Genomic DNA, 27946 nt, shown 5'->3' with positions numbered 1-27946 from the left:
TGGCTTTCATTGGTTTGGTTTGTATAAGATCACATACTGTATAATTACTTCTAAGCATACGTGAAATTAAAAGTCGGTAACTGAGAATGTGTTGTTGCATTTTCGTGAGGAAGAAATTCGGTATCTGTATTGTAACAAAAGACTGAAGAACAAATGTTTGGGAAATGAGAAATACATTTATTTTTCCCTTAATCGGGTAAGAGAACAGTAAAGTGCAAAAGCCAACCACAGGTTCAGCAGAGAAGTTGTTAAAAAGACATGTAGTGGAGATTTCCTCACTCAGAAAAGATGGTTCGTATCACATAATAGCACCACTTTGTTAGTCACTCAGTTTTCTATAGCAGGAGTATCCAACAGTGTGCCAAAGGGGGTCAAGTAGAGGCAGGGTTTTGTTCCAACCAAATAATTCAGCCGATGATCACTGAATAGTACAGCTTCAGCCTGAGAGAAGAAGCTAGTGAGTGCAGTCAAAAAAATAAAAATACCGCACTCAACCCATCAATCCATGGCATTCAGCTGAATACTCATGCCAGGTATGTCTTATGGTGATGATGATGATGAGAAATGAAACCTTGTAAGGTACAAAAGTATAAAGTAAACAAAACAGTAGTCATGGCTCACTATGTACAGGCCGACAAAACATTATGTCGTATAAAAAGGCACATCGTGGCTTAAACTGCCTTCCATCCTCTTTTCTAACACGTCACATTTCTTAGGTTGTCTTTTCCCACGTGGCACATTCACAATTAAACATTTCACCTAATGCAGCACCAGTGTCAACACAATCCGTGCTGCTTTTCCGTTACAACACTGCATTCGATGCACTCACTCTGCTTTTCAGTACACTTTTCTTGTGTCTTTCTTTCATACATGCTGATTTCTCTCTTTTCTATTTGCCACACTTGAAGCTGTGTCACCACAGACAGTCAAAATACTTGAATAAAGATGACGTGGCATCCTTAGATCTCTCACATTTGCAGAAAAGTAATTATTTAGTGAGTTGTACCTCCGCCTAGTGGCCAATTTCTTTCATTACATTATTTATTTCCTCAGCAATCCAAAATGAACCAAGTCTGTACTCTGGGACGTAGATGGGAGGTTGTCCTTAGTACGATTAAAGGTTGATCAAGTCACATCCTGATATCCAACAGTACTATTCATTATGCTACTCTTAGGTTCCTTTCTTTGACTCCCATTCCTGTAGAAACAGAAAAGTCAGGTGATTTAGTGATAATGTGAAAATAAGGTTTATTATTTTCAAGGAATGAATTTCAAGTAATTGCAGATGAATGAAAGTCTCAATGATTATAAATATAATATAAATGGCAAAATATTAACCAATTTCAGTTATGCTATTGTTCTGTTAACAGGGAAATGTGCCTACAAACAAGCAACAAAGACAAAAACCAAAACAAATTAAACAAAGCCCATTGCAAATGCCTGCAGATTAAGTCAATTGGGGCATTTTTATCTTGCAGTGATGCAGCAAAATGGTAGTACTAGGGAATATATAGTTAAAACATAATATCTTAACTTTTCTCAGCCTTAAAGAAATGGCTTCACAAAAATATAATTTAAACAGTTATAGCAATAAGTTAAACTAGCCAGCTTTGTAAACAGTGTTGCAGTGAGTTGTTTTATAAATCAATTTTTAGACAAAATGAAACAGAAATGCAAATTACGAGGCTAAATAATTTAAGTTATGGCTGAATGTCTGTATAGCGCTGCAAGGTACGGCTATTATCGCAAAACTCAAAGTAAGTTCAATAGTAATCACCAAATTAGTCAAAATGAGACAATGGAACACATTTATAAACCTGGCTTCTTCTCAGACATTCACTCATTCTCAAAACCCCAAACACAATGCTATTAACTTCTTTAGACAGTTACTTCTTGGCAGTCCACAGTAGTGTACCATAATGGCTTCTTTTCATCTGTGCATAAACGTAAATCAATGGCCAAGTGAATGGCCAGAAAAAGCAGTACAATCACTATGACAAGGACAACCATTATAATCTACGTAGTTTGCGTCTCCAAAGAAAATACCGCAATTATATTGTACTCGTTTGCAAAATCCCCCATACCCTGTGGTATCATTAAGGTAGAATTATTGTGAATTGAGTTGTGAAAGCAGAAGTAGCTGGATAAAGTGATCTCAAACGTCCATGTGTAGTGTAAGCATCCCATTTGATCATAATCACTCAAAATACACTCACACATATAGGTGCTTAACTGCAAATGTCCAAAGTGACTGCGCAAAAATACACAGATTGTCTCTATTTATCTGTGAAATCCTATTAGATGATGACACATGCTGCTGTGATTCCATTAACCTCCTGTGGAGTCTGATAGAGAAATCTGTGCGCACTTTTTCAGGAAATGCTGTGAGAGGGGGAAAAACAGTTAGATCACTGACCTTTGCTTTTTGCATGACAGTTCCTGTGGCAGAAGCATAAACGGATGGAGGTCTCCTACGCATTTCAGAGACACAATTCACCGGTAAAGACTCACTGTAGATGTTCTGGCCCTTTTTGCTGGAGGCCTACACAAAAGAAAAGGAAGATGTGAATAAAAAAGCGTGTATGCAGGCAGGTGTGAGTGTAGAATTCCTTCCACATAAAGCAACCAATATACCTTAACAGGTGGTTTAGCCTCGACTGGCGCACCCAGGGCCCCACCTGCCTGGCTCTTCTTGAGGTTTTCCTTGACCTGGTTCAGTCGGAGTTCCAGGTCCACCCTCTCTGCTTCCTTGGATCGACAGGCTTCCTCCAAATGGGACAGACGCTTGTTCAGTGAGGTTTTCCTCTTATCTGCTCCACAGAAACACAGGGAAACAAGAATACAATGAGACAAACAAAGACTCATGTTGTCCTTTAGATGGTGATAGAGTCTGAAAATACAGGACGGCTAAAGTATATTTACTCAAGTACTGTACTTTCTCTAAATACAATTTTGGGATACTTGTACTTGACTTGATAGTTTCCATTTTATGCTGCTTTATACCTGTATTCCACTGTAATTCAGATGCAAATTCTTTATTTTTTACTCTCCTACAGCTATGGTTACTAGTTACTTTTCAGATGGAAATTTCCATAGAAAACCATGGTAAAAAATGATACACTGTTATAGATAAAACTACCCAAAAGTAGTTCAAATGAGCTTTGCCTCAGCCAGCTACAACATTGAAATGCTGCTTACATGTTAATTAGGTTTGCAGCAAACAATTATTTTCATTACCATTTGCTGATGCTTTTGATAAATCAATTAATCACTACATCCCACAGTGAGCTCTTGAAAGGGCTAACAATTAATAGATGATCGAAGGTTGCAGATTCATTTTCTTTCAGTCGACTAATCATTTAACTGATTATTGTCAGTTTTGATGTCAATACATCAATAATAATAATAATAATAATAATAACAACAACAATAATGATCCAATAATGTAATAGCTAATAATATAACAGTGGCAGGGGCTATTCTGCTGTTCTTGCTAATACTTTTGTTCATTTTTTCACATAAAATTATGAATAAATGATGTATTTGAAGTGGAGTATGTTTGCAATCTCATCCGCAACTTTTACTGAAAAAACATAGGACTACTTCCTCTGCCACTGCTGGCAGCATGCTATGTGAAGCTAGAGGAAATTAATTAGATTTGGAAGGAATTTTCCTAGCCATTTATTTTCAATGAGAACAATTACATGTTTTATTTAGCCCTGTGGGGAAACTCTCCTTTCACATGGCCCTCTTGCACTTGATATGCAAGCCTTCTGGTCAATGAGCAGATTTTCTTAAATACCAGACAACCCATCTGTTAAAATATAATTTCCTAACGAAAATACAAAAGACAACAGCCAACACATAGAGTACAAAGGTTCTGCTTCTGTATTTCAGAGCTATACTTTTCCTAAGGAATATCTGGTGCCACTAGTTGTCTCTTCATTCCAATGATATAAACTTTAACAAAAGGAACATAGATGGGTGTTCTAGCTATGCTGTTCATTTTGAGACCATAGTAACTGGTTTCATTTCCCTCATCCCGGAACGCCTGAAGTGGAGCCCAGAAATGACCAGGAACAATTTGTGTAGCATCTGCTCTCTGTTTTGCTTCATATCTCTTTACCAGAGGCCATCTTTAGCTCCTCCTTCAGCTCTCTCTTCTCCTGTCGGAGGATCACCAGTGCATTTCGTATCCCTTCCCTCTCCTTCTCCAGCTCCTCTTTTTCTTTCAGGTAACGCCTGGCATCCTCCTCTGCTCGCGTTTTCCCATACCTTCCATACTGGTTGGCATCTGGTCGGGAGCAAAGGTGAAAGTTCAGATGTGCAGGGGTTATGGGAAGAAGACAAAACATCTCAAAGCGATCTGTCTGCCTGTCCTTTTTAATGTCACGCTCTTCACGTGAGAGGGGATGACGCCACCTCTACAAGTCATACAAAACTGTAGCACAATAATTTGATCTCTTTCAAACTTAAAAAAAATTTTTTTTTGAGAGAACAATGATATGATGCATGAGTGAAAGATAAACACACGCACACTCCTGCAGAGTCAGGAGGCGAGACAGCGGATCTAATGTGACTGTCCAATAAATCTCAGGTTACATCCTGAAGCTCTCAGCCCCGGAGAGCGCCGGCTCTTTGATGTGTCAGAAAATCACAGTGAAGGCCTGTGAAACAGCACCAAGAGGAGCCCTGAGTTATCCGACCACACCCACATCACCTTCCTTCACCATCATTTATTTGTATGTCAGAGGCCAACTGCCAATAGAGCAAATGCGAGAGGAGAGAGAAGAGGGAAAAGATTGTAGATGGAAATTGAGAAGATGATTGAGAGGAGAGAGGAAAAGGGGAATATTGAGCCAGATGAAAGCTCAGATTTCACGACTAAGTGAATTAGTACACCACTGGACAGACTGTATGAAGAGAATAAGCTATAATGAAACTAGAGCTTTGGAATCTATAACTCACTCAACTATATTAAGCGGTGCCATCTGTAGAACTAGTTGTTGCCCTCAAATGGCAACAGGCTGCGACCTTTGTTATTTTTTTATTTTTATTTTTTTGAGAGCACAAGATGGCCTGAATGTAACGTGTATGAAGAGGACACTATTTTATACACAAATGCAGGCACAATTGAGCATGCACAACTATATAAACAGTGTTGCACCGTGACAGCCTAAAAGTGGTTTCAAATGAAGAAAAAACTAAATTCATTGTTTTTTCCTAAATTTTACCAATGTGTGTAAAACTGATATGTGTAAAATGATGTACAGTGCTGTGAAAAATAATCTCCGCCCGGTGACTAAAGTCTAACTAATAAAGAATGCACGTTTAAGAGCACATGGAGTAGTTTCAAAATCCGAAAGGCTGCCATCTGCAAGTAACTTTGTTTCACATTGATGAAATGATAAAGAAGCTTAAACTAAAACTTGGCACATTTACTAAAAACAGACAGTCTTTCTTTAAACATGGCAGAAAACAACTGGTCCTACATACAATCATGAAGCCAGTAGACACCGTATTCACTGTGCCATTCATTTCATCATTGGTGAGAGCCATACTAACCATCAATGCACTATTTACAAAATCTGAACTGGACATCTTTATCCTAGAGGTGTGAGAAACACTGCTTCCTTTATATTCATAAAACACGATTGCCTTAAAAGCTACCTGCGTATCTCAACAACCGTCTGCAGTATCGAGATTCTGTATACCCCACATGTGCCAATTGCAATCTGCTTTTAGAAATCCCTAGAGTTAAGATCACCGTAGGTAAATTACCTTTTAGTTTCTCTGCACCTTAGATATAGAATAACTTTCCCAGGCACACTAATATGTTTCTCACAATTAGTCTCTAACACCAGTTGAGTAAGATTAAGATGCCCTTGCCATCACTTAGTTGTCTCGTAAATAGGGCAACTCCTACAAAACAGAGTTTGCTTTAAGTGAGTTTCCACTGTTTATATTAAGGTTTTAATCAATCAATCAATAAAGTTCATGAGGCCTTGATGAGGACAGACCACTGGCGGTACGACAATGTTACTCTGGAAAACCAACCGAACACACTTACTTGAGCCTGTTCTCTTGAGGGAGACTAATGGTTTGGTTCTATCGGAGTCGCTGCTTGAGAAACTTGAGCGCCGCTTCCCTTGATTCCCAGACTGCTGCCTGCGGTTCTCCTCTGACTGGGTGGAGGACAGATGGGGTTGGGGGACATGACAAATGTGGGAGGATGCAAAAAGAAGAATGAGGACAGAGGAAAAAAAGAAGGCAAAGAAATAAACAAATCTTCAGATTTATTGGTTTGAGATCCACTGAGGTGTGTTTGTTTGTGGCTGTAGGTGGTGAGAGGTGTGTGTTTAAGTGCATGTCAGTGGGGTTAAGAAAGAGGTTTACAGGCTGTAAAACTGCCATGACCTCTTGCTTTCCTGTCAACGGTTTGATCGCTTTTTTTGGGAGGGTCTTTTTTTCCCCTCTCCCATGCCCACACAGTACTTATTCTCTGGCCAACAAAAAGCCATCATTGATAGGCATGTAACAGAGCAATGTCTGTCTGTTTGGGTGACTGATATGGGGTGTCATATTCAGACAGCGACAGTCCCTAACAGCTGCGCACACACAGACACACAGCTTCTAATCTCGTCATAACAAAGTAAAGCATTACACATAAGGTTTAACTGAACTTCGGGAATGTGTATGGGTCTGAGCACATCCCACCTGCATGTCCTCATTAGGGACCTCATCATATGTTCTGGAGTCCGTGGATGTACTGCTGGAGGAGGTGGCCCACCTAGGATCAGCGAGAGAGAGAGAGAGAGAGAGAGAGAGAGAGAGAGAGGAGAAATGAAGTCGACGTGAGGTCAAAACATCACTGCTCTGGTTGATGACCTTGCACTGACCTCGTCCAAATATCCCAACTCCCCCCTTTCCCCCTCACTGTCTCACTCACAGGAAGGAATGCCGCGCAGCGTCGCGGATATTAGCAATGGTTTCCACATCAACATAGTCGTAATGCAGTGACTCTGGATCTGTCGCAGAGCCTGTTTCCGCCAAGAGGACACCAAGCCACCTTCCAAGTTCCTCAGAGCTGCTAGCCTAAAAGGAGAGAAGACAAGGCATTTTGGAAATTCCTGAAATCTAAACCTTTGAAAATTACAGGTGGAATAACTGCTTTTTTTTGGCCATGTGGGGGGCAGTGGTACAAGCTGATGTTCCAGAAGCTGTAAACACAACATCATTAGCAAACAGTTACCTATTTACCCCCTCAGCAGACACAGACAACAATAGCATTCACTTGAAGTTGTGTTTCTGGCCACTCAATGAATTTAAGTAAAACATTAACTCTTCTTTTTGCTCTGTCTTCGTCTCCACCAACTCCTTAAGAACATTTCTGGCTCCCTTAGCTGCTAAATGCTCAAGAATGTTCACTAGCTTGCTACTTATTTTGTCTGTCTGCAGTTGGGTGATGGCCAAGTAGGTTACAGGGGCTTTCTCAGAGCTTCTTCAATGAAAACAGCTGCCAAATGCTGCTCAAGATAAGGTTGATGAGAGCTGTGAGAATTAATCCAAATATTAAAGTTGCAGCCCGTTAAACCAAAACAATGAGGTGAGAGACACTAAAATGCTCTGTAGAGCTGAGGCGAACTGCAGACTCTCTGTGCATTTGTCACTACAAGCTGCCAACATCACCTTACACATAGTCCTTTGACCTTTGCTAATATAAAAAAAAATGACTAGTACAGCTTTAAAGTAAGATAACAGCAAAATATTCTACCTCCAGAGCAGCCACCTCTGTGCTGTTGCGTAGGATTCGGAACGCAAATGGGTGTTTGGGTCCAAGTCCCGGCACCACCTCACAGCTGTGGAGAGGAAGGGAAGGCATGGAGGTCCGAGGGTCTCCTTTGTCATGGTAGAAGTGCAGGGAGCCTCGGCACACACAACACCACTGTTCCCGCCACACCTGGTTCACCAGCACAGACAGGGAGCCTGTGTTGTGAGGAGAGAAAAAAAAAAAATGATGCGTCTGCAAACTACAGACCTGAAGAGTGACATTGAAGAAGGGTCTGACCTTGTCGAGGGTCGTTGAAGGATGTCCGGGGATCACCTGGGCGAGGGGGTTTCTTCTTGGAAAAGCTGATGATACGTGTGATTTTACGGCCTGCAGCAAAAGGCCCCCGTTTCACCTTACCTACATCAAAAATGGAAGGACAACACGGTTGCTTTTTGTCCAAATTTAACTTTGGCATTTGGAAATTTTAATTCACTTCAGATATGTAAAAGCCGTGTGAGAAAAATGCATTTCACTTCACTATGGACCGGTTAAAACTAAAAAGAAACAATATCTTAACTCAAGGTACGCATACTAGCTTTTTTCCCAGCACCATCAACTGCATCTCGTGGTCTTCATCAGCAGACGCTCTGTTTTCATGGAGATAGCTCAGTTGTCATCATGAGTATTGAACTTTGGTGTGATCTAATGATGCATTCATGTTTCTGACTTGTAAACAGTCTTCCATCAACATACAAGTTGTAATTATGACTGGGAAAGTCGGATGTTTTGGAAAGCTTTCATATATCCGACTTGGCGCTTCATAATATAGAAGTTCCTGAAAACCAAGTACTTTTGGATGCCCCATGTCAGCTGAATTTCTTCGTTCAAGGTAATTAAACCCAGAATGTTATACATTGTCAAGTATTTTTAACACGTCCAACTCTGCAATCATACAACCGTCTTAAGTGGTCAAACGCTGTGAATACTCACAGCGTAAGTTGTAAAGTTGTCAAGTTGTAAACATTAAAAAACTCTCCCATCTCAACTTAAATGTAGCAGTATGGAGACAGCAGTATTTGATGACAAGGGATCAAATTCATTCTGCTGATGAATACCATGAGCGAGATGCAGTTGAAAAAAACAAAAACAAATAAGTGGACCTTGAGTTTAGATTTGTTTTTGTCAAACAGCTGGTGTATTGATTTGAGGCTGCGTTTGTGTTTTTCTCACCACTGTCTCTGCAGTTATCTGCAGCTGACACACACACACTGTCTGAATCTGATGTGTTCCTCTCTGCAGATAACCTCTGAGGAAAAAGCACACAAACACAAGTTTAGAGACTTTCCACAGCGAAGTCCAAGTCCTTCACAGGATCTGGCTGTTTGCTGGGATCAAACTAGAGCCGAGCATTCTACGCTTGTCTTTGACTAATAAAGAGCTCAATAACTATCCCTGAGACAATTATTTAACAAGCTGACATTTTTATCCACCTATGGATTTTTTCCATTCTCTTACATAGTGTCTCATAACCACAAAAACGTGACAGAAAGAGACAAACAGACTTATCCTCTCCCTTTTATCCTACCAATTTTATGGTAGCTCCTCTCTCTTCAGTCTGTGATTTTATGTCAGAGCCTTTTCACTTTTAATAATCTGAAAGGTAGGTAACCTTAAAAGAGGATCTGCCTGTTTCGACATTGACTCACTCCCAACCCTATCATTTCTGTCTTAACACCCAATTACACTACATATCTCCTCTTTGTTCTGCAGGCCAAATACAGGTATCACTGTGCACCGTGTCGAGCCAAACAATTGTTTAAGAAAACTGATGGTGACAAAACAATTGCGGCCTGCTACCGACTTTTCCTCACCCCAGCTGTGTAGATGAATTATTGTCCTGAGGATAAAAACAACAGGAATGTGCTCGCATAAACATCCTCTCTCCTACACTTACCTTGTCAAGTTCAGTTTTTCTTGGACTGACGGGAGACGCAGATTCCTCAGGCGCTGTGCTCTGACTGCTCACCTCTTTAACAACCTGTGGGGATATTTTACATGTGTCAATCTCAAATTTACAGTAAAGTCCTTTTGAGATGTGTCAAACCCACTTCCAGTGATTGTCAGCGTGATTGCTGGCTGTGTTACCAGTCTGTATTCCTGCAGATATAAGTATAAAAGTGCAGAGTGCAGCTTACCCTAAGCCATCTGTGGGCCTGTTCCTTGCTTTGTACCGCCAGCACCAGTGCTTCTCCATTGGGTAAAGTGAACCGGAGCTCATGGTGCTTCCGCTTGCTGTCTTTTGGTGCATAGACCACAGTGCATTGGGGCAGCAGCAGGTCCACATAAGGGCACGTGTCCTTAGAACTCTTGTAGCACTGCAGAAAGGAGGACATATAGGATACTGTGGATTAAAGGAGAGATATCTACAAGTTAAGAGCATCCTTCACTGAATATGTGACTGTACACCTACTGACCTGTAGTCTGTTCTCCCGTATGACTGTGAGCTGTTTGGCCCACTGGCCGAAGCGTTTCTTGCGTAGCAAGAAGGCACAGATGCGACAGTCTCTGGCAGGAGGCATGGAGCTCTCATCCGAGGGCCACTGATGAGTGAGTTGGACACCGGGGCTTCTCTCTTCCTCGTCCTCCTCATAAGACTCATAGGAACTGCTCAGAGCGTCAGAATCATTGTCTGGGAGAGCAGTGAGAGAGAGGATAAAGCGTGCTGCATCTGTTGTAAAAAAAAAGCTGTTTTTATCCTGTAACCTGGTTACTTTGATGGTAAATTTGTTCTTAACTCACAGGAGTTTTTACGGTGTGAATTTATGCAGGTGGTGGGGTAGTTGTTTTCAGCATCTTCATACCCATCTTCTATAGAGTTGGGAGGGCTGGGTCTGACTGGAAATGGAAGAAAAAATCCCTAATTAGGCCTTGTCCATCATGCACTTTAGTGCTGTGTGACTATGTTTATGTATTTTAGATGCTGAGCACTGACGTCGAGGTTTTTACAACAAAATAACACTAAGGGCACTGAGTTCAGCAGAGGTGGGAAGATGCTGACCCCGTGTGATGATGTACTCAGGCATCTTGCCAGGACTGAGGGGTACTGCCTCCTCGTAATACTCCTCAGGAGGAGGTGTTGTGGGCAGAGGGGGAGGAGAGTCAGCTGAGTGCGGAGCTGGGGAGCCTGCACAGCTCTGCTAAAGAAGGGACACAAACACAATCATAACTCTCAGGTCTCCTTCATAACCATGAAAGACTTTTGCTTTCACATCCAAAGAACTGCATCATCAAAAAGATACAGAGTATAAGCCTGCAAATGATTTCCAGAAATTAGACACATGGGCTCTGGGCGGATCCCTGCATCTTAACTAACTGAGCGTGTGTTTATGGGAAACCGCCACAACAAGGAATACAATCTCTCTTTTTTTCTTTGCTTTTTTTCAACAAGTCATTTAGAGATGTAATAGTTCCTTGCAAAGCTGGTTTTAGATTTGAGCACCGAAAAAGACATACAATAACATACATCCCAAACACGCAGTGTCATCCTACTTCCATGATTTAAAATCAACATTTCATATCTAATTGACATTTTTGGAAAGAGACAAGTTAGGAACTCAGTGTGTAATGGCTACTTGCCTGTTTTAAAGTGTCAGTCTGGGTGTTGTCTTCTTTCATATCGTCTGTAACATCCTTGAGGTCTCCAAGCTTGCAGTCTAGAAATGACAACCACACACAATTAAACTCACACTTTTTACTGTATATATATAAAGATAGCATGATCAGGGCAGCTTATATGTTGACATTGATGTGTATTTTACAGCACCATGTTGGAACTCAAACTCACCAAATGTCTCGAAGAGGGACTCCACAAAGCTGGTGCCATTTCTGTAAACTGCTGAGTTCATGTAGATGTAGTCTGTTCCTGACACTGGAAGAGAGGAAGAGGAAAACAATAAAACTTTCTGCATGGTTAGAAAGTGCAGAAAGTTAGACAGATTCCCAACCCTCATATCTTCTAAATAAGTGAATGGATGCTGATTATAAATGCAATAAAAGCAGATTATAATATATATGATTGTAAAATTCAGTAAATAAACATAATTTGCTTAATATTTATCTCAAAATTTGCATCTAAACTGAATTAATTTTTCAGTACCTGGAAAAACTTGAATGAAGACTAGAATGAAACAACTTCTATGCAATGAAGCATTCCCATGATACTGTACGAACACCTGACAGATTTAATAAGTCACTTCATCTGTCTTTCCTCCTCTCTCTGACCTGATGGCTGTATCTGCTGCAGGAGGTTCCACACTGAGGTCTTCTTCTCTTGGGTGGAGGAGCTGAGGTTCTCCTGGTCCAACATCTTCAGCAGTACTCCCAGCTCACTCACCAACACCTCCATCGCTGCAAGGGGTGGGGAGCAAAGGTCAGGGGGGCATGAGTTCAGTGTATCAGCAGAGGGGGCAAAGGTCAGGCTGACAAGTCTAAACAAACCCCAGGAGTATGTCAAAGAAGCTCTTTCTGCATTGCTTTCCCTGTGTCCTTCTTTCATTTTCTGTCACTTTGCCTCACAGTTTGTCAATATCCATCTGCCACGTTATCACAGTCTGCCTCCTCTCCTCTTCTGTCTGTTACTGGCAAGACTAAACAATGACTAAAGAGTGGAGTGACAGTAAACATGTTTGCTAACTACTCATTAACCCAGAAGAAAAGTGGGACTGAAGCTACCATAAACAAGAACCCTTACACAGCATATGAAGAGAACATCCTGCATAAAAAAAGTTCAGCAGCAGCTCTGAAGTGTTGCTAGTTCAAACACAGATGGGCACAAACCCAAATTTCAATCAACAGCCACACTCAATGCTGAGATGGTAAATTAACAGCACTGCAAAGACTGTAAAGATGTGGCAGAAACATGAGATTCTGACAAGAATAACTGAGGGGCCACTTTACAGAGAGCAGAGCGGGTCAGCCAGCAGAGTTTGATTCACAGGGGCCTGATCTTCATCGAACCGTTAGAGATTTAAAGTCCTGGACTCACAAAAGCAAGAGCTGGCTCAGACCCCTAGGCCTCCAGCAATCCTTCACATCATGTGTTGATCTGAGAGGTGGGACTGGTCCACTCCCTGTTTTCAGAACAGAACTTAAATAAACCGTCTCCCTACGACAGCTGCTGGACACCCTGGGAAAAGATCCTGCTGCAACTTGCTGCTGATGTGTGTGTGTTTGAATTCTTTCTTTATCTGGTTTCAAGCCAGACACAAGTGAGTGTCACCAGTCAGTCCTCTACCTACAGTCCACAGCCTTTACTCTCTCTCTCTCTCTCCTGTATCGTTTTGTATCATCTTTCCTCTCTATTGCCGCATCCTAATATGCATTTTTCTATCTCTATAATGCTAACATCCCAAGAGAAACCTCCCGACTGGCTGAATCACTGCTGGCGCACTTAATCCCCCCCAACACAAACACACACACACACACACACACACACACACACACACACACACACACACACACACACACACACACACACACACACACCCCTCCCACCCCATACCCCCAACCCCCAACCCATTTACACAGTTGAGTTCCAGTAGACCTGCTGAACCATGCATCATGCTGGAATTAGCCACAGGACAGCCGCTGAGCCAGAAAACTCTTTGTTTGGTGGGCGGTCATATGGCAACAAGACCTGTTGCACTAAACAAACACCAGTACATGCAGACATAGACATGCACAAAAATCTACAATGCACAGGAAGGCTTATATGTCGTGTATTTAGCGAGGTGTGTCAAAAGTAAGCATTGATGTACCTGTCTAGAAAAGGCACTAAAGCCAACCTTGTGTGTGTGTGTGTTTAAGTTTATGAAGCATATTAATGAGTTAAGGAGAATGTTTGTTGAACTGCTCTTACACAGTGATCTGGTATTTAAGCACCACTGACAAGTAGTGCTGGAAGATGTACCTGGTGTTTGTCAATTATGTGTGTTCCACATTTCAGACTTCTCCCAGTCCCTGAAGACAGACATACTTTCCTGAGGTGGGTCTTCCTATGGGCTTATCAATGCCATGCTAAGGCTACAGTCAAGGCTACAGTAGGTGAGTGTTTGCCTGTTTAACCACTTTGTCTTCTTTACTGGTGCAGTTTCCGTCCATTGTAATGCCCTCCGAGAAGGGGCATGAGGACTTAATTCATCCAGGGGCCTGGAATGTCTCCTCAGTAAGATCTGAATCACCCAGCGGAAATAAGGAAGTGGGGTTCGGGGATAGAGAGGAAACTCTTAAGAGTGGGATGTATTGGCCTGGTGAATGCTGTATCTCTGCCAGATTTTTCAGCTGTTTAGATTCTGGCTCTAGTGTAGCACTGGGCTTCCCCTAACCTAGTGGAAGACAGAACCTTATCTACAACATGACTCATTCACTGCTGAGAAAAATTGAAATTTACACCACTAAGCACTAAATCAAATATAACCCAGAAATCAAGGCAGTGCTTTCAAGGAGTTGGCGTAAAGTAGGTCACAACACTCATAAAACTAATTCTCTTGGCCTGCATAAAGCTGATGATCTGATTTGACGATTAAAGTGTTATTCCACTTGCACCAAAATGAGCAAAGAAGAATTACTTCATAGTATTTGGCATGTGAGGTGCGTAAGACCACCGTTAAGTCACCAATTATTCCTTTATGATCAACACTACATTACTCACAAAGCTCACATATGATGATAACCCTACATAAAAATAGGTTGGATAAGGTCTAAAGCCATGTCAAGGTGAATTCTAAATATTCACTGCTTCAAGAAGGAAAAACCATGACTTTAATCTCAACTTTGATTACTTAACGTTGTTTTAAGCCCTAACAAAAACATGATGAGGGGATATTCCACTCAAAAAAAAGAAAAAAAAAAGAAAAAAAAAAAAAGACACCACAAAAGATGGGTACAGGAATGTGAAGCTATTCAACGCTTTCGGCACACTCAAACATTTACCTCCTCACACCTTTCTGACAATAGCTTTTAAACAGTAGACACATTCCTCGCCTTGTTAACAGATGCTAGACTCTGTAAAGTGTATTTGTGTGTGTGTATGTGCTCACTTTTGTGAGGCAGAGAGATTAGTTTCTTTAACAGTGCAGACTCAGACCTTAAAAAGAGGCTTACATTAGCAGACTTTCTGAGGGAGTGAAAGAGAGGGGGAGGTGGGGGTGAATAATGTCAGCGAGTTGGGCACCTGTGCTAACATGTCCAACAATCCCTGATATGAAGCATAATGTAGACCTCAATTTTTTTTTTTTACTCTGTTTCATGCCAAAGGCGCTCTTAATGCTGAGCTTACTTATCTTGCAAAACATAGACACACACACCCAGAAATCACTTCCCAGTATGTCAAAATTGACAAATTTCGGTCATTCTGCCGCAACTCTGTTTCACAATATTGCTGGAGGCAGACATTCCAGCTGACCACACAAGAATTTGCAACCCTAAAAGAGTCTTTAGGGGCTTAAAAAAATTACAATGCTGCACTATTGAGTCTGGGTGACAAACAGTTGCTTTCTCATCGATTCAGGATTGCTGCCTTTCTTGGTATTTCATCAAGCTGGCATGATGCTTGAGGCCAGAAGTAAACATCACCTGATCTCTCAGTCTCATGTTTACAACACCTTTACAGCTCAACTGCTTGATGTCTTTACATCGTTCAGGACATTTGCATATCCTTTCCATGTCACTGCATCATCCTCGACTTAAGCTACCTACTGCTCTAATATTTTGATGAGCTTTAAAGACTTTCTTTCAACACTTACCCTCAACAGCAGTGGATGAGAGTCCCACCATTTTCCAAGGTTACGGAGGAGAAAAACCTGTTCATTCATACACAAGCAGATACTATAGGAAATTCCTCAGAGTCAAAGCCTCCCTGTGTGTGTCCTATAAAGTCTTTGTATTTGAGGTGAGCTGTAGTTTGCCTACTCCTGCATACACACTCCTACTACCTCTCCCTTCCTCCCTCTGATTTGTTATCTCACTCCACCTACCTCCTGCATTCTGTCTCCCCCTCCTCTCTTTTCTTTTTGTGGGTAGGGAGGTGTTGGTGCTCTGTATCTGTGTGTGTGTGTGTGTGTGTGTGTGTGTGTGTGTGTGTGTGTGTGTGTGTGTGTGTGTGTGTGTGTGTGTATGTGTAGCCCTATTGGATCCCCCTCCGCTGTAATCCCAGGGATCGTATAGCACCTGGGAAAGGCTTGCTGTGTAAACACACACGTCAACCTAATAGCTAACTCACATTCTTTATTCTTCCACATTCTTTACCTCAGTGTACATTATTAACATTTAACTAGTCGTACACAAAGTCTGCCATCCAGAAAATGCCAATGAACCCACTGACATACCAGATGCAGTAAGGAATTGTTTGAGCATCTTTGCCACTATAATTTACTGCTAACTGTATGAGTTGGTAAAGTTGCTGCAAGTGGTAATTTCTATATTTTGAATGCACTGAAAATACAAAGTGAACAATACAGGAGAGAGTGAGTAAAGGCTGTGGAGTGTAGGTAGAGGCAAGTTCAGACTTTTCAGAGTTACACGTGGATGACTTGTTGCCTTGAGGCAAACTCATGTGTCCCAACACGATATGACATGCTGCCTTCAACCACACTGGCACTAACATTGCACAAACAAACCCTCAAGCGCACATAGACATATTCACAGCCATATGCACAACAATGCAGAAACGCACACACGCAGACAAAACACACCGCTTCTCCTAAGTGTAGGCTGTTACTTTATATCAGTTGTAGAATGAAGTGTCAGCTGGCTGGAGGGCTGCCCAGTGCACAAGACTGCACACCAATCAAAGTGAAGTTACTGGAAATGCACATGCAAAATATAAGGATTAACCTGTTGGTTTTAATCCTGGTATGACCAGTTTGACCCCTTATGATCTCACCTATTGAATACACTTTAGTTAAAAGAGTGCATTTTGAGAAAACTGCTCACTCTCTTTCTTGCCAAGAGTTAGATAAGAAGTTCGATACCACTTTTGTGTCTGTACAGTAGATGGGAAGATCAGTGTTTCCCTTACATGCCTTCAGTAGTGGTGCACCACCCATTTCTTTACTGCGCCCAGCTGCATGGGGCTAGTATGATAGTACTTAACGCACAGACACATAAATAAAGGGAGTATTAGACATGATATCAAATTCATTTTCATTGTAATTATCTCCATAATTTTGTACAAACTAAACTTCCTTACTCTATATCATTGATTGACATGATGCAACACTGATTCAATTTGTAGCTATTTGTAGCACAATGGCTCTTATAAATTGCATCCAGAGTGAAAATATTTCAATTGCAACTGGATGGATTGCAATTAAATTAAAAAAAAATATTAAAGTTGTCTCCGTTCCCCACCCAGTGTTTTGTGCCATACTTTTATCTATAAATTAAATTCACAGAAAAGAGATGACAGTAATGATAAAAGATAGCTATATTGACAACATTGAATTAAAGGTGATCTTTGTGATGAACATTACCGAAATACCACTAAACAGTGAATGAGTTATACAGAGGATTTTAAAATACAGTATACACTCCCAGGGATGTTGGTAGGGAAGATGAAAAATTAATGGCCTAACTATGCAGACAGGAAGTCCTCTGAGTGTCTAATTTCATGCACAGACCAGACCGTCCCTGAGGCATATATGGTGTTTCCCAACTTATCCAAAGTCCCCTCTACCTGTGACGCCACAGACACACCCTGCTAGAACTGGTTATGGCCTGACAAACCTCTCCTCATTGTGACTAAATGCAACCTCTGACCTTCCCTGTAAAGCTGTGAACTCACACAGGACTGTGGTTGCCAAGGGAGGGAGGGGAAAGCACACTAAGCTGTATAATACACATCACTTTACCTCTCATTACAACTGGAGACATACAGGAGCGCTCACAATTTTGAGTAATACTGGAGTATCAGGACAGGTGATTGCTAAAACACAGCATTAAAACTTGACGATTAATCTAGAAAATGGAACTATTAATCAAGTTTGCTATAGAAAAACAAAACAAAAACATAGGTATAACCATACAGAGGTATATCCTGTTAGACAAAGGTGCTGTGAGAACCTCAAAGGACTGTACCATCTGTGACTCCACAAGAGATCAGTATCTAATGGAAACTGCTGAGTTTTTCTTGGAAGTCTCCCCTTCCTTATTGTCTTTGGATATGTTGGATATGCAGCTTTTTCCCCAACCTGATCTGATATGAAAGAGCGCTGCAGGTTGAAGACTTTGAGGTGTCCAGAAACACAGTGTGGGAGTCTCTCTTTGTCTCAACACTGAGGTCAGCTGAACAATATGACCCAGCAACTTTCTCATCACGTTGAGCAAGTCACAGGAGAGGTTTGAATGTTATCTCTATACCGTGTGAGGGTTATCTAAATACCACCATCCAACTCAGGCATCAAAGCTGGGACATGTGTGCTTAAAGAAAGTCGCTGAATCATAGTATAAAAAAACGCAGATGAGAGCATAGATGTCATATCTATGTTGTTTTTGATGTTCAAAAACCACAGGGTTTAATCACACCCCATTGGCTCTACTTAGATCACTGAGGTGTGTGCAGCCTGCACGCTAACAAAGGTGATGTGTAGCAGATGGCCAGAGGTTTTTAATTACATTAAGAGCTTCGCCAACACTGTCCTCTCCCACCGGCCTGTGCCCTATCATGATGAAATCCCCTCCCACTCTACGCCTCAGATTCCAGGGATTTCCCAAGTGTGATGGTTGTCCTTTCCCTGGCACAAAACATGTCTGGGCATTCACAAACCAATATCTCCGGAACCCATGATGGGTAAAAAGAGACTTTTCTGTTTCATTGGTAAGATGATACAAATCTGCATGATGATTGCATCTGTGACCTAACATTCAGTTTTGCTACATTTGGCCAGTCTAGTCACCATTTTATGCTGCATTTGAGGTGGATGATGAGCCAAAATGAATTATGAAATTTTAATTACATTTATGAAGGCCTCAGATTTCTTAAAGCTATTTTATTCAATATTTTTATTATAACACTGGATGAAATGATGATGTGGATGTGAAAGGGTTTGCTTGCAGCAATTAACCCATAGAGAAATGCTCTATGGAGCGTTTTAGTGCCTTTCAGCTCAATGTTTTGGTTTTCGGGTCCGCAAATTTCTGGTTTTGGTTCACGCTCACTGCTCTTAGCAGTGAGCTAAAAAAAAAATCAGTTAATGCTGGTTTAAGTACTACTTATCCTTATTATTACTGGCACTATGCCTGCCTATTTAATTTTCTTTATTCATTTGAGGGTCCGGAAATTACACTAGATTCCCAGGAAAAGGAAGAAAATGAAAGCATGTTGGAAAATGGCCAACAAATGTGGTAGAGACCCAGATGGCAGGTAGTGTCAAGTCTTGTCATACTATTTATCCTAGATAAGGCTGAAAATCATCAGCTGACATTTAAAAGGTCATGCTAACTCTTATAAGGTAAATACCGAAGACCCTTAGAGACTGATTTCGATCTCATTCTGCATACTGCCAACAAAACACTTTTCCTGTCCTACATTAGTTAATGGACTGACCAACTGTATTGCGATGCCCCATATGCCCCCTATAGAGATGGCTTCCTCCCTCTGCTCATGACATCACCTATCACCTCCGGCCTTCTGTTTCCTCTTCCTCTCAGCTGACCCACTCCCACTTTTACTGTACTGTCTCTGGTGACCCCATTCTCAATACACTGTCTAGATCCTATACTAGATACAATTGAATGTGTCTACTTCTACAATTGTATTTCAAAGGTATTACAATATAATGGAGCTCATGAAATACAATATTATCACAAACCTATATTTAGCTTCTGCAGGTAGCCCCACTTGAGACTGGGAATTCCTTTCTCATAGCTTTGACATGGACATTTATTATGTGGGTGGACATTTTAGACAAACAAACAATAATCAACATACAATACATAGCTAATGCACACTGCAAAACATGCTGGAGTTGAGCAGCAGGTGAGGGGCACATGTGGAAAAACTTATTTGGTTTGGAAGAGTCGTAAAAGGTAGGTAAATTAAGGAGAGAGGGGAAGAAACAACTGTTTTTATTGTACACGGGAAGATGCTTCAGGTTATCATAAAACACAGCACAGATCCTACACTCCATGATACTCAGTGTAGAGACTGCACGCACCAGTACAGTAATGCACTAGAGATGGGAACTATCCAGGGATACAGATGTTTCGAATTGCTTTGTGGATACAGTTGGTAGCATTCTCTCCTAGTTTTTTTTACTTAAGACCCAAATAATTGCTTACTTGAAAACACGCATTTCACGATCTTAAATTAGGTAAAACCTAAAGTATTTGGAGTGCCTATTCCACAGAACCATTACTTTTCTGTTTTATATCTGAGTTAAAATATCCCTTCAGAAGAGCAAGGCTTAGTTAAATTCATCCCATCTTTGCAAATATTTGTATAAAACCATTTAAATGGGGTGTAGCATGTATCCTTCAGTCAACATGCATCCTCACTACCTCTAATTAGGCCAATGTACTCAAAGTCTTTAGGCCTCTTAAGCAGCTGAGACATTTTCCAAGGTGACAGAGTGGGAGAATTATGGCTTTGCGCACTCCCTCTCACCTGTTTAAGCATTAACTGGCTTTTGAAGGCCAGCAATGGAGCACTGAAGCTTTTGATGTTCAGACAGACAGACGCACGCACGCACGCGCACGCACGCACGCACGCACAGCTCACCATGGCTTCACAGCTGTTGAGTAATCTGGGAAGCAGTAGTGATGGCAGGGAGCTGCTATCTCAGCAGTGAGGGATAGTCAAGGGGCAAGTTACAGTCAGGTTAGGAAAGCAATGCTGCTTATTTTCTTCCCAATTCTACCATGTTTGCTCATTGTGCTTTTGCGTTGTAGTAGTGAGCTTAATCCTGGGATGAGATGACATGTTTATCAGCTCAATAACGCCCAAATCTGACAAATGTGGGGCACCACGAACAAACATTTGTGCCAAGGAAATGATTTCATTGTATATAGCGTGACATGGTAGAAAGTAGGCAGTAAGGAGTTTTTTCTACATCCAAATGCCCTGAAACAAAGACTTTTGTGTCAGAATGCGTTTTCTATTTTTTGCCTAGTGCGACAGTACTCCCTCCTTCTCCCAAAAAAATGCCTTCAGAGTCATGCCTCCTGTAATCCTTTACTTCCTGACTATGGTTTCAATAGCTGATCATCAGGTGTGCGAGTTTAGCGCTCTGATTGACTGGGAAACTCTTCAGGCGATTTCCTCGTCTTTCTCCAATTTCTCAGATCTTCCCAGCAACCCAAAAAAAGCAGGTAAAAATTGGACATAGGTAGTACTGGCAGGTAGGTATGTAGGTATTTCTCAATGTGGCCTCAGGTCAAAGGTCAAAGGTCAAAAAACTGCTCAGGATGTACACAATGTCTGTCTGCTGAACTTCTCTCTCATTTTTCATCTTTTGCTCTCTGATTTATTCAAGTCCGGGATGGCACAGAGGGCCTGACTCAGCCTGCTGCCAGACAAAGGCCCTACAGTATTATTCAGATCCCATATCTGCCCTGACTCTTATGAGATCACCACAGTGCTATGTCTGCCACACAGAAAAGTATTCACACACTGAGAAAGATGCTATTCTGCAAGTAGAAGCGCTGCTTTACTGATGTTGCACAGACTAGGGTAATATACACAGAACACACATATATGCCTGCAAACACATACACACACATTCACACAATCACAAAGGGGAAAAGGGGCTGCTTTGTCTCCATTTGGGATTTTTTGTGGTAATGGGATTTTGACTGGAACACTGTCTTCAGTTTTTCACTAGAAAACTAGGACACTGTCTCAATCTCTCATCAGTTATTGCTGTTGTCTGAATCTTTTCATTATGTTTGGTACAAATTCTCCTTGAAGATGATCTGAGGTGTGCTTTGTAGTTCTCTCCTTGTTGAAGAGTTTAGGGGGTATCTGTAAGATGGGGAAGCTCAATCATCATTACATACCAGTTGTGTACATACCAGAACCACATTTGTCAGTACCATCTGTACACTGTACTGTTTGAACTGCTAACCTGGATTTATCCCTAAGGCCAAAAGAAAAAACTATATCTATATCTGTATAATAATACGAATCATACATCAGTTCTAAATTATGGCTGTTGTCAAGTAACATATAAACATAACTGACAACAGGTTAGACAAGTCGTATTCTATCAACTCGCCTATTTTCTACCAAGTCTGTCCAATAAATCTGAATTTTCCCTCTGACAGAACTGCTCGTATGTACCTGTGTGCATATAAACCCCAGGCACAGTCACTTTTCACCTTCTGCAACAGAGGAAAACACCGTATTTCCGAGTGTCATATACTGTACATTCTATAGTCCCCTGCTGTAATGTTGTGCAGCATATCTCCATGGAAACCCTATATAAACAGCTGTGCAGAGAATGACCATTGCCTACACACAATGCACATGTGCAAGACTACACACGCACCCACACAGGCACAAATACACTCCACACATCTCAGCCGAATGAATCATTGTGATCTCCTCATTTCACTGGGGGTTAAAGAGGGGAATTCCACTTCTGATAGAGCTGGTCCACAATCATGCATGATTTACAGCTCTTGCATGATGGAGCATATATAAATATATCATACACTATGTAATGTAAGGTACTGTTTGTATGAGCGTCGGCATGCCTGCACACTTATTTTATGTCTAAGAATTTCTAATGAAATCAGATGGTGCAAACAAAACAATGGAACTTATGAACCTTACATGTATAGATAAAATCATGAGGGAGATCCCCTCTCTTTACATCCTGGGTCTTATTATTGTAGCTGGAGTTCTAATTGGTTACAATAACACTGTATATACCACATCATTTTAGAGATAGTGGAGAGAAGTGCTCCACTTGAAACAGCTTAACAACAGAGAGCAGGCAGCTTCTAAATAGTCCAATCATACAGTAGTCAGAAAAGATGTTATTTGATTTGCAAATGAAAGTGAACATTTGAATTTTGTTGCCAATATAATACATTAGAAATGTCCTTCGTTATGTAGAGCTACTTGCAGGCATAGTTTGTAACAGGATGTGAAACAGAGAGATCGAACTAAATGGAAAAAAAAAAAAAAAAAAAAAAAAAACTGCATTTAGATCAAAATGAAACCGAGGATGAGTTTTTAAAGATGTGAAGGCTACTGTTTCCATGGGCTCACTAGACTGCATTGGAAAGCTGCTTCTAACTGAGCACTTGTCTGGACAATGACACCAATAAATTATCGTTACATTAAATAAAACTAAGCCAGTAAGACCCAGGCTGTAACATACTGGAATAGGATGATAAAAACACTGGAGTCAAGCCATCTCCACAAACACCGCTTTTGCTACAGGGAGATGCAGATTACAGCACACATAATGAGAAATATGGCATAAATACACACACAGTGAGGTCACTGACCACTGGCTAGATGACGACAGCAGACTGCATTTTAATTGTGCTCAGACTCAGCTTTGTGCCAAATAAAAATGAATTATTGCACGTGCGCGCACACACACACACACACACACACACAAAGGTTCTCTTCTTACAAATTTCTCAGAGCAATGTTGATATGCAGAGTGCTCCAACCATCTCATTAGGAGGAAAGGCATGGTTGGAGTAGGGATTTCATGAGCATGCAGAAGTCTTGTGCTAACATGAGCAGTATGTTACATTCGTGCATCGTTGTAGATACCACAGCACATCACTGTTTTGTCCACAAGTTCTTCCATATGCTCCAAAACATCCTGACAATAGCCCCAATTCATCATATCTAAATCACAGACAATCCCACCACTGCAATGCTTCTCTGCGGGGACAGCCTCTCCCCTCTCACACCCACCTGATGCTCTGCTTCTCACTGAGGTGACTGTTGAAACAAAACCTTTATTACAATGCTGCTCCAGCTGGCTTGGAGTGCGCATATTAAGAAGCTCCCACCATTCAAGCTCATACCTGCCTATTATCAGCCTTAGCAAGCTCAATATCTGAACTCACGTAACTCCACACGGCAAGCTTTTAGAGTCGCGAAAGTCCCGAACAATTAGTTGATTCATCCAATGAAAGAATGCTAATCTACAAGAGTTTTAAAGCTACAGTAATCAATGTTTTTATATTAAGGATGCGTCAAATGACGAGTGTCATGAACGACGCGTGTCACTTGTAGTGACGATCGGAAAGAGAATTGTTACCTCATCGTACCACCTTAGCTCAGCAGAGCTTTTTAGCGTGTTCCAGCACAGTGTTTTGGTTTAACGGCTTGCAGCTTTAATGTTTTGGTTCGGTCTCACCCCTCAAAGTCAGACAAAGTTAGCAATTAGCTGCACAATGGAGAATTTAGCAGCTAAAGAGCCAGATAGTTCTATCAGGTGTTAGTGGAGAACAAAACAGAGCTAAACAGCGAGTGAATACAGGACTTACACTCATTAGGTGGACACAAACAAGACTCCAAATGAATGCTAATGTTGAACCACTGCTGGATGTGTAAAAAGGCAACTGTTTGTTATCGCGTTCACCGTATCAGCTTTATATGTGATAACACAGTTTTGTGTTCACAGCTTGTTGTGCTGCCCCCAAGTGGCCAAAAAGCCAATTAATGTTGCTTTAATAATTATGGTTGTTCAGAAAAAATAAGCAAGTAGAGAGCACCATTTCAAGCTTTTCATACGCATTTGTTCCTATTTACAATTAATTCATATATTCATTGATAACTGCAATAATAATTACTTCCTACTTTATTTAATACAAACCAAGGCAAAGTAATTCAACAGTAGCCAATCAGGTCAGTTAAAGACCACATAAACAGTAGGGTTCTCCCCGGGAATCACCAGCCGTCACCGTGTGGTTTTTTTTTAGTTTGCGTGCGTGCGCGAGAGATGAGAGCGACAAATGAAGGTTTCTCCCAACCTGGACAACACTTCCTCCTTTAGATAATCTGTGTACACACCAAACATACTTGTAACATCCACATAATCCACATACACTGACAAGCTGAGTAAAGATGTAAAAATCATGGATAGGAAAGGCAGAAGTGACTTGAAAAAGTCTTTTCATTTGTCTTGTAGGCGATGAGACTGTTAAAAGATGCAGGAAATAAGAGAAGAGCAAAGATAAAGTAGTTTGTTCCATTTCCTTTCAGCTCTAGTCAGTCGAGTTAAAATGTCCATAAAGTCGGTCTTTATAATCACTATCGCATGTTTACCTGCCTGGCGGCTCACAGCAGGTCTGTGAAAAGCAATCAAGTCTTTCCAGCTCTATAATCAGTAACATGATGCATCAACATCAGCTGGAGCGTAAAACAGATCAAATAACTTGAATCAACTATATAATGAAATCATAACTTTGTATTTGAAATGCTGCGACTGGGTCACGACTTACCCTGTTAAAGCTGTCACTTCTAGCCTCACACTAAAGCCCACAAGGGGGACAAGTGTATTTGTTGTCTTTTACAATGTGGAAAAATGTTGTACTGTGGGGGGGGGGGGCTGCTGCACCCATCCCAGATAAAAAAAAAACACATGGGGAGAAAACACATTTTGTATTTCCAGCTATTTCAACACAAAAGCACTGTAGATCTACTGGGGTCTATGAAGAATTCTCTGCAGGTGGTTTGCAATATCAAACAACGATTACTGTGACCACCTGATCTACAAATATCTCATCTCCACATCCAGATATCTGAATGGACTCAGGATGAGTGGGATCCACTTTCTAGAACAACAATCAGACTGTGGATCAGCACTTGGTTTCCTGCCTCTCCAAGCAGCTGGGGGGAGACTGAAGCAACAGGATCGATATTTTTACAGCGCACTATCATTGTGTTATCTTACATGTACAAAAGGAGGGACTTCCAGGGGAAAAGAAGTGTCATAGCACCTACATGGGTATTCTTAGACCAGTCATTACATGTCGTAATGGGTCACATTGGAGGAAATGGAAATTTTGAGAATGCAATTGTGCAGTTAGGGTGAGAATTCCTTAATTTCATTATTTAACGTTTAGGTATACATATTCCCAGCAATATTCCACTGGTTTCCAGTGAAACCAGTGAAGAGTAGAGAGCCTCAGCGAGGGTGCTGCCGTCAGAGGTCTGGGGGGAAGGAAACACACACGTTGCGTGTTTGAGAGGGTCCCACCGTTTTGAAGAGACCAATTAAGACATAAAACAAACATTCATATTGAAGGGTTATTTTTATATGTTTTTATATATTATCTTTCTAAGAGACTGAATAAAGCAGCTTATGGTTCTTATTAAACTCAGGTGCTTGTACTGAACAGAGGTGTTTTTCTGCAAAGAATGAACCCAAAGATATATGGTTGTCTATATGTGAAAAACAACCCCTTGTATGGAAACGGCATGACAATTTGAAAAACTGTCCTTGGGTGCTGTGGTTTGTCTTGTCTTTTTCTACAGATAAGTCGTTAAATAGGGAGAGTCAATCACGTCCAGAGTGAAATGTCCGTACGAGGGAGGCACATACCTGAGGAGGGACTGAGGTCTCAGCCAATAAAAAGATGACCGTGCCGACAATGTTATTTACTTTGTTTAAACTTAATATCTGCTGGACCAGGGAGAGAATAGTCACTCAGACTTGGTGAACTGATGTGAATGCTGTATGCTCGTCAGGGATGCATAGTCTGGTCCAGAGCTCTGTAAGCAACCTCAATCTTTAAGACACTTCTGTATTTTAATAAATAGATGTGAATTGAACCTTTTGCGTCCTGCATACTTCCCTAAACGACTGCGCGAGTCCTGATGTTTTGAAGGATGGACTCAACAATATCTAAATCCACTTTACCAAGCTGCCCAAAGAGACGTAAACCAGCCAACCCTCGCTTGCCAGCTAAACGTCTTTTGCAGCAGTGTTTCAGGATTAGAAAAGTAGACTTACATTCGGTGCCGCTTGTGTCCATGTGAGCCGTTGAAATTCAGTGCAGGCCCATGCGTGAGTGACTGTGAGAAGGCGTGTGGACGAGCCGCTGCTGACGGGACGCAGTGACTACATGACTTATCTGCGGGTCGGGAACTGGAGGCATGCCGCTTCTCTGCTGGGTCCTAAAGTCATCCCTTCCGTAGAGCTAGCTTCGTAGCTCTTACGGGTGGAGCTAGACAATGCTACGTCCAGTGCTTCCTCATGCTAGAGGAGCAGTTTGACAAGTTGGGAGTAAAATGAAACTTAGCTAGCTGGGGCCAGCAGCTTGCTTAGCTTAGCTTAGTTTAGCATAAAGATTGGAAACAAGGAAACAGCTAGCCTGGCTCTGTCCAAGGGCAACGAGATCCACCCACCAACTCTGAAAGGTCACTAATTAACAGGAATTCGTAAAGCAAACACACACACAAACAAACTATGGCGCTTAATTGGTCTCAAAACCCGCGCACATACACACCGGGCGCGTGCACAAGACAGCATCCTCGCGAGGGAGCATTTCTGCTCCGCGTGCACACCTGCGTTCCCGCAAGCCCCGGGCTCTGACGAGCACGAGCTCGCAACTGCTCGCTGCTCGCGAGGACGCCGGCGCTGATAGTAAGCCACAGAGGACGAGGCAGTCGTGTTCCAATGACAGCTAAAATACTGACCCCAGCGGCGGAGGGTCGCACCTGACCACGGTCTACACGTAGAGGCAGACTGAGTGCAAATGCAAACTGGAGTACGTGAAGTTTCACAAAGACAAAGAGGGGATGAGTTGAGCTTCGGCAGTGTTCTGCAGTGTCTCCTCCTACCTGTTAACTGTAAAAAGTTTGGCTTCAGTCTCCTTATGAGTCTGGTCGTACATGCAGCCTTGCTACTATTTTACACTAAGTGCAAATCAAAGAATCCTTATCAACACTTACCATTTCCGTTTGTGGCAGTTTGATTAAATACAACTTTATCAGGAATATGAAGCATGTGAGCACAGTATGAACAAAATCGCAAAGCCCTTACATATAAAAACATGGTCTACACATGTGTACAGGGGTCAACGATTAATAAATTATCCCCTTATTGCAAACAATGTCTTGGATAATACATTGTAAACAATATAAAAACAGACGGATGCATAGAGCTACATGTTAATTGCTGTCAGGGTGTTGCCACTGAC

General features: G+C 41.5%; 1 protein-coding gene across 4 annotated transcripts; it reads right to left on the bottom strand.

Annotated features, from left to right (window-relative positions):
* Nucleotides 1-156: 156 nt before the first annotated feature.
* Nucleotides 157-27381, bottom strand: afap1l1a (actin filament associated protein 1-like 1a). Of its 4 annotated transcripts, none has more exons than XM_040120082.1 (19): nucleotides 27254-27381; nucleotides 12053-12178; nucleotides 11616-11699; nucleotides 11408-11484; nucleotides 10830-10968; nucleotides 10571-10666; nucleotides 10246-10460; nucleotides 9967-10146; nucleotides 9726-9809; nucleotides 9002-9077; nucleotides 8069-8188; nucleotides 7775-7986; nucleotides 6950-7095; nucleotides 6718-6790; nucleotides 6071-6185; nucleotides 4127-4294; nucleotides 2635-2810; nucleotides 2417-2542; nucleotides 157-1198 (listed from the first exon to the last, which is right to left on the bottom strand). In XM_040120082.1, exons 2-19 carry the CDS (start codon nucleotides 12174-12176, stop codon nucleotides 1172-1174), a joined length of 2238 nt encoding a protein of 745 aa, XP_039976016.1. In that variant the 5' UTR covers nucleotides 12177-12178; nucleotides 27254-27381; the 3' UTR covers nucleotides 157-1171. The 4 variants fall into 4 exon arrangements, with proteins under 4 accessions (XP_039976016.1, XP_039976015.1, XP_039976013.1 ...); XM_040120081.1 differs by lacking the exon at nucleotides 27254-27381 and adding an exon at nucleotides 26758-27030; XM_040120079.1 differs by lacking the exon at nucleotides 27254-27381 and adding an exon at nucleotides 15574-15724.
* Nucleotides 27382-27946: the final 565 nt, after the last annotated feature.

Source organism: Xiphias gladius, chromosome 23 (assembly GCF_016859285.1).
Source record: "Xiphias gladius isolate SHS-SW01 ecotype Sanya breed wild chromosome 23, ASM1685928v1, whole genome shotgun sequence".
NCBI classification, from domain to species: Eukaryota; Metazoa; Chordata; class Actinopteri; order Istiophoriformes; family Xiphiidae; genus Xiphias; species Xiphias gladius.
Note: the sequence above shows the minus strand (reverse complement) of the source record. Positions and strands in the feature narration are given on the sequence as shown.